General features: G+C 24.5%; 3 protein-coding genes and 1 pseudogene across 4 annotated transcripts; 2 read left to right on the forward strand and 2 right to left on the reverse strand.

Annotated features, from left to right (window-relative positions):
- Positions 1-614: 614 nt before the first annotated feature.
- On the forward strand, positions 615-2,064 carry PADL01_0034400 (erythrocyte membrane protein 1, PfEMP1, putative; the record flags this gene model as incomplete). Its single annotated transcript, XM_028680579.1, has 3 exons — positions 615-1,011; positions 1,085-1,934; positions 1,998-2,064. The coding sequence occupies 3 exons, from the start codon at positions 615-617 to the stop codon at positions 2,062-2,064; spliced, it is 1,314 nt and encodes a 437-aa protein (XP_028541357.1).
- Positions 2,065-2,140: 76 nt separating this feature from the next.
- PADL01_0034500 (rifin PIR protein, putative) lies at positions 2,141-2,695 on the forward strand (the record flags this gene model as incomplete). Its single annotated transcript, XM_028680580.1, has 1 exon — positions 2,141-2,695. One exon carries the CDS (start codon positions 2,141-2,143, stop codon positions 2,693-2,695), a length of 555 nt encoding a protein of 184 aa, XP_028541358.1.
- Positions 2,696-3,401: 706 nt separating this feature from the next.
- Positions 3,402-6,676, reverse strand: PADL01_0034600 (clathrin heavy chain,putative; the record flags this gene model as incomplete). Its single annotated transcript, XM_028680581.1, has 3 exons — positions 3,402-5,525; positions 5,578-5,935; positions 6,066-6,676. The coding sequence occupies 3 exons, from the start codon at positions 6,674-6,676 to the stop codon at positions 3,402-3,404; spliced, it is 3,093 nt and encodes a 1,030-aa protein (XP_028541359.1).
- A 299-nt stretch (positions 6,677-6,975) lies between these two features.
- On the reverse strand, positions 6,976-7,656 carry PADL01_0034700 (annotated as a pseudogene). Its single transcript has one exon. A coding segment is annotated over exon 1 (681 nt).
- Between the last annotated feature and the right edge of the window lie 130 nt (positions 7,657-7,786).

Here is a 7,786-nt window from a genome sequence, read left to right on the forward strand (position 1 = left end):
TCTGAGACTGAAATATGTTTAAAAAAAGGTGATAACAAATATGGACAAGCAAATATGGATATGAGTGAAAGACGTTGTATAAATTTTATGATTCCTTCGAGGAATGGATTCGATCTATATGGAAAAATCAATAAATGACAAAAATGAAAATACTGAAAAACTCGTGTCATAGCACACATAGGTTGTCACGTGATAGTGGTAGTGGTAGTGCGTTGGATTGTGAAACGTGCAATGACGATTGTAAATGTTACGATACCTGGAAAGGTAATATCGAAAAACAGTGGGGAAAACTGCAAGGTTACTACGAAAACTACAAAAACAAAAGTGGTAATAACATGCAAGGTATTGAATTGAATGTTTTTTTGGAAGCATTATGTGAAACGAAATATGGCGAAAATAGTACTCAGGACGATATATGTACTAAACTTAAAGGTGACAAAAAAAAATTTTGTTGAGGGATTATTAGATAAACACAAGGAAAATAATTCTAAAATATGTGATGTGTGCGAAGAAAAAAAAGAAATATAACAAAAAGGTTGACGATAGTACATGTAGTAGAATTGTGGCTTATAGTGGTGTTTGTAATGTAAAATCATTCGATATAATAGAAGATAATGGAAAACGAAAAAACAACATGGTCCTGTAAGAATAATAATAATAAAAAACCATCCCAAGATTTAGAAAACGATGTATGTGTCCCTCCAAGAGGACAAAAAATATGTATATCAAACATGTACAGAAGTCAAAATATAGTGCCTACTGCATTTAATGATACAACTAAAATGAAAGAAACATTAAAATCTGCAATAAAAAAAGAAACACAATTATTATGGGAAAATTTCGGATCAAAAGATAACGATAAAGCTTGTAGATTAACACATAGAAGTTTTAATGATTTCAAACATATGGTTTTAGGTGACAGCTTGTGGAAACCTGATAGTTTCAAGAAAATACATAATAAAATTAAAGAAAAACTTGAGCAATATAAAGACTCAAAAACTACTAATTCAAGTAAAACACCTGAGGAATGGTGGAAAAAAACATGAAGCCGAATTTTGGAATGCTGCAAAATGTGGGATCAAAGAAAGTGGTACACCTAAGGCCACTGGTTTGGAATGCCCCCGACTCATTAATGATGATGATCAATTTGAATGGTGGGCAAAAGAATGGTCGGACGATTTTTACGATAAAAGAAAAGAATTGGCGGGACAGGTGGAAGACAAATGTAGTGGTGGTAAGAATAATTGTAATGGTACTAATACGATAACTGATGCAACGTGTCAATCCAAATGTACCCAATATAAAAGTTTTCTTACACTTAAACGGAAAGAGTGGACAAAAAATTTCCAAGCATATTTAAAAGAACAAGAAACGAAGAACCCTGATAAATATTCGGAAGAAATATTCTATTTATTAAACCCTTGTACTTATCAGAGTTGTGACAAAGCATATATTACAGCATTATTAAGTGAGACTAAACAATATGGAGATAAAGAAAAAATATGTAATTGTGACAAATCACAAACACAAGAGACAGATGATCCGTGTGATAATAAATTTGAACATTACGGTTGTTCTCCAAAAAAGTTTGATAAAAATATTTGGAGTAGTACATATGTGAAAAATCCTAAAGATCGAGGTAAAGTTTTTGCTCCTCCAAGACGTAACAGTATATGTATCGGGTGGTTATTCTCTCCAATTAGAGAAACAAATAAAGATAAAACCAAAGGTGAATTGAAACAAAAAATTATGGACGCAGCAAAAGGGGAGTCTCACTACTTACACAAGTATTACACAAGTATCAGCGGTAGCCAAGCTGATAGCGCCCCCACATCACCCCCACCTGGATATTGTGATGCATTGAAACGTTCGTTCGCAGATATTGGAGATATGGTTAAAGGTACAGATATGTGGATGGCGGGTATTCTCCGCTCGTGGAAAAAAATATATACAATATATTTGCAATGACGGATGTTGGTGGTAAAACACCTAGTGAGGAACAAATCAAAGAGGATCGAAAAAAATGGTGGGATCAAAATAAAGGTGCCGTGTGGGAAGCAATGAATTGCAAAGACAATAATTGTGGATCTACCACCCCAGAGGATGACAAGAAACCTCAATTTTTGCGATGGCTAGAAGAATGGTCCGAACACATGTGCGAAAGGAAAAAAAACATATGGATGAATTTGAAAAATTGTGTAATGATGGAAAGGACGTCGAAAAAGATAAAAATTGCAGCAAAGGAAGTGAACATTGCAAACAACAGTGTAATAGATATAATAGATGGATAACTACCCATAAAAACGAATGGTTAGGCCAAAAATCTAAATACGAAGTAATATTGAATGATAAGTTCGATGAAAATTATGATGATTTTAAACAACATATAAACGGTAATGCAGATGCAAATACATATATAACATCCAAGAATGATAAATGCAAAAACAGTGGTGGTAACCATATAAATGTTGATGATTTTTCGCAAATGCAAATAGGTATATACTCCGTAGTTATATCCGCTTGTAATGCTGAAAATGTTTCTGATAATTGCTTTTCAATTTTATCTTTTGAAATATATTTTTCCATATCTCTATCGCTTTGTTGTTTACGTTTTTGTGGTTGTTTGATCATGTATTCTTTATATTGTTTGAATAGTTTCATTACATTTTTATCTCGGGGTCATGTTCATAATTAGATGGATATATATCATATTCGCATAATGATATATATTTTCTTCTAGGTTTTGTATTTTGTATATGTGTTGTATATTGGTGATTCAATTCATTATTTACATAAAAAAAAAAAATAAATAAAATAAAAGTAGTATATAAGGGTATTGAATATATATATAATGTAAATTAAAATAAATAACAAAAATTTAATAAACAATATAATGTAAAATAAGAAAATAATATTCTTCCAGAATTATTAATCATAAAAATAAAACCATTAAAATTAATATAAATATATAATTAATTTAGAAATTGAAATAATACGACCAAAATTAAAATACAATTGTCTGTTTTAAAGAAAAATTTGTCTTCATATTAAAATAAAATATACAAATATCCATTTAAAATATAATATATATACATTTATTTATTTATCACCTTTAAAACACAATGGTGTCACTTGAAAAAAAATAAATGTTTATTATTTTTTTATTTTTTATAATATATGTTATTTTTAAATTTAATAAGTTTATAATCATTTTACTATTTAAAATGGAAAAAAAAAGATAAAAATAAAATATACGTTAATAATGAAAAATAATTTTTTTTTTAATATTTTATGCACAAGTTAAAAAAATAAAATATTTATTGAAAAAAATAAACATATATATACATATATATATATATATATATATATATATATATATGTTAATGTTTTCCTTTTATATGTTAAAAATGTGTATTATTATTAAACATGTCATATTTGTCAAAAGAATTACTTGACATAAAATTATTTTGTGGAGGCATAATGGAAAGATTATTATTTAATGAATAATTAAATTGATTATTCATAGCAGAATAATCATTAGGAGCTGATTTATTCATTTTTTTTTCTTTTTCCATATCTTCAATTTGTTTCTTCATATTTTCTATTTGATTTGTATAATCACTAATAATTTGAATAAAATATAACATAGCTTGATCTTTAAATCCACTAGTCCATACAATTTCTAATATATAATCTGGTTTTAAAAGATCATAACATACTATTAAGCATGCACAAAAGGCTTCTTTATTTTTGGATTCAATAAAATAATTTATTAAGTCTTCAATATATACATTATTTTTTGAAACTCTTGCAATTTCGATAGCATCTTTATATTGTTTTTCTTTTTTGGATAAGTTGATAGCTTCTTTATATTTCTTATTCTTTTTATATAACAATGCAGCGATTCTTCTCATTTCTGGAAGTTTATGATTTTCTAATTTATTCAATAAATTCGTTTGATTAAAATTATCATATTCATCTATAGAATTTCTTAAGCTAATATAATCATCATTTTGTAAATATATTTCATTTAATGTTTCATTAACTGCTGTAATATTTTGTGCTTGTATATCTTCTAGATATTTTTGTATCAAAGGTAAATTATTTGATTTTTTCAATGTTTGTACTAATCTATTATTATCAATTTTATTTTCTAAAATTTTTAATAAATTATATAAATTCAATGGATGCTCTTCAATATAGAAATCAATAACTTTATGTATAATATCACTGTTAGTTACTTTATGTATAACTTGCATAAATGTATCGGCAGTATATGCTGTTGGTGAATGTTTAATAATAGTATCTACAGCTAAATTATATTCATCATAAGATATATATAAATATACAGCTTCTTTTAATAAATATTCATTTTCACATACATCAATTAATTTTCTAGTATTCATTTTATTTGCATAATTTCTTATAAATTCCATTAATTTTTCTGGTTTATATTTTGCATATAAAATACCTAATTCTGTATATATACCAACATGTGCTCTTTCATTATTTAGACCATTTTCTAATAAATTCATTAATTCATTGATATATTTTTTCTTTTCATATATTTTAATAATTTCATCTAAATGATCTGCATGCATAATTAATTGTAATCCAGCTGTATGTGCATATTTTAATTGTTTATATTTTACACAAATAAAATTGACTTCTTTCCATGTTTTTAAACTTTTTGCCTTTTTAGCTGCTTCAATTGCTAGTGCATATTCTTTTAATTTCAAATAGCATGCAGTTAATTTTTGATTATTTGGTATATTACTATATAATATTTTCGCTACTTCATATTCTTCTTCTTTAAATAACCTATCACCAATTAATTGTAAATTAGCTGAATTCGTAGTATTAATAAATTTGTTCATTTCATTTGTTTTTTTTAATTTGGCATATGCATATAATAACTCGGAATCAACTAATACATCTTTCAAAGAATTCTGTTCTCTTAAAGTATTTAAATATGTTATTAAATGTTCATAGAAATTATTTTCTTTACATTTTTCTATAACTTCTTTATATGCTTCTGGATTATTTGATTTCACAAAACTATCAATGGAATCAATAATTTTATTTAATTTTAATTGTGCCTTACCTAAAATAAACCATACATCATTGTTATTACATTTCTGTGCAAATTCAATAGCTCTATTTAAATCATCTTCATAATTAGTGATATCACAAGTAGATTCAGTAGAATCCATATCTTCATAATTATGTAAAGTATCGTTAGAAAATTTATCTTCATTACTAAATTCGGAATGTAAATGAATATTATTATTATTATTATTATTGTTGTTGCTATTACTTATATCAGTATTATTGTAATAGTTTCCATATTTATCACGATAACTATTATTTTGTGTAAATTGTTTTAAATATTCATCATTTTCATTATCACTTTTGTGACTAAACATATTTTCTTTATTATTACTATAATATGGTACAGATGAATCATGTGATACAAATTCATGAGAGCCTTTATTTTTTTCTATTTTTATTATATAATATTTTATCTAATAATACAGATATTGCTGATGTATAACAATTAAATTTTTTATATATTACAAATGCTTCTTCTCTTAATTTATAATCATATGCTACTGCTGCTATTTGTGGACCCGAAAAATTATCTAAACGATTTATATACTCCATAACTTTTTTTGAATCTGATTTGATAGCAGTTAAAATTAATAAATTTTGTAAATTTTTATTATCACTAAATTCACTATTATGTAAAACTATTTTTTCTAATAATTCTATTAACTCACTGCTTAGTTTTTTTTCAATAAATGCTTTTACCGTTACTGTAATTTCATCGGCATTATTTGATTCAATAAGTGTTGAACCAATAACTTGATCAATAACATTTTTTCGATATTTATTTGATTCGTCTAAAACGACTTTCCATAATTCAATAGATTGTCTTGAAATTAAATATCTTGCTTGTAATTTAAAAAGACCATTTTTACTTGTAATATATATTAATTCTTCATCACATTCTCCATTTGATCTTTCATATGCTGTATATGCTAAATGTGGATCTAAATCTTCACAATATTTTCCCTATCATTTTTTTATCATAGAAATTATTATTTTTTAAGAAATTTTCTGGATCTTTATTTAAATCTATATATATTTTGGCTAAAGCATTGTGTAATTCAATATTTTCATAACCTTCATTTGCTCTACTTTCAAGCCAAGGTAATAATAATTTTAGTCTATTTCTCTTTTCAGCTATTTCTATTAAATTACCAATATTGGATATATTCTTAATATTATTTAATAAATTTAAAAGGAAATCTTCAGAAGCATCTAAATCTAATAACACTCCTATAACTTTATGTGCATTGTTTGGATTCACTTTTATAACATATACTTCAATATATTTTAATAAGCTATTTTTATATAAATATTCAGCTAATTCTTCGATATAATTATGAATATCACATACATAAATTAAAGGTCTAGGATCTGATAATTTACAATCTTTTAAAAAGTTTTTAATTTGTTCAGGATTATATTTAGCATTTTTATCTTTACAAATTCGATCTAATTCTTGTATATTATTAATTTTTACACAAGCTTCAATATATTTAAACATAATAAATGAACATCTTCTAATTTCAAATAAGCAGTTTCGTAAGAATATTGTGTTGTAGAACATATATCTGATGTTAATAAAATAGATGGATCTTCATCATTCATATTATTATATGTAGATAATATACTATTATTTGATAAATTATCATTATTATTTCCTTTGACAATTAGATTTGGTAGATCATTTAAAATATTACTAACAAAATAAAAAATTCCTTCATAATTCTTATTTTCTTCAAATTTGTTAATAATTTTTTTTATTCCTATTTTATCATAATATTGAACAAATAGAAATAACAACTTCCATATTAATTTTACTACCTTTCATAAAATCGAATAATAATTCTTCACATACTGAATCACTTAATGTAGAAAAATAATTTTTAATCCATTCAATGGATATTTTTCTTTATTTAAATTATTCATGTTATTCATATTATTTATATCAAAATGTATATCACCCATACTACTCCTAATACTATTATTATTATTGTTGCTGTTGTCATTACCTCCTTTTTGGAAACAAGTCGATTTCGTTATAACCCTTTTAATATCATTTATATTGGTATAATTTTCTAGAGCTCTTTGATATAATCCTTTTTCTTCACATAAATATGCTATTTTATTTTTATCATAATGTGTAAATATATCCATTTGAAATAAGGTTTCTGCTACTTGTACATTATTATATAAATTAAATTCAAATAATTTTGTTTGTAAATTTTTATGTTCTGGTTTATTTTCTTTTAAATAATCTAATAAAATGGATGTAGCTTCTTGTAATTTCTTTTTACTTAATAAATAATCAATTATTTTATTAATATCAAATGAAATATTATTTTCACATAAAAATTTTATATATTGAATAGCTACTTCATTAATATTACCCTTATTCAATTTATTAATATTATTATTTGGATCATTAGATGTACTTCCTACTCCATCATTAAAAAAGTCCATAGTTTCATTTTTTGAGTTTGAATTAAAGTCACCAATAAATGCACCATCCTTATTATCAGCACTTCCTTGTGGAAATTCATAATTAACTATTGTAATGAATATATTTACATAATCAAAATTCAATTGTTTAAATTATTTTATAACTTAATACATTATTAAACATATTTAAAAGACAATAAGTTGACATGATTTTATTATGTGCACTACATCTTAA

Source organism: Plasmodium sp. gorilla clade G2 (assembly GCF_900097015.1).
Source record: "Plasmodium sp. gorilla clade G2 genome assembly, contig: PADLG01_00_56, whole genome shotgun sequence".
Taxonomy (NCBI): Eukaryota; Apicomplexa; class Aconoidasida; order Haemosporida; family Plasmodiidae; genus Plasmodium; species Plasmodium adleri (nom. inval.).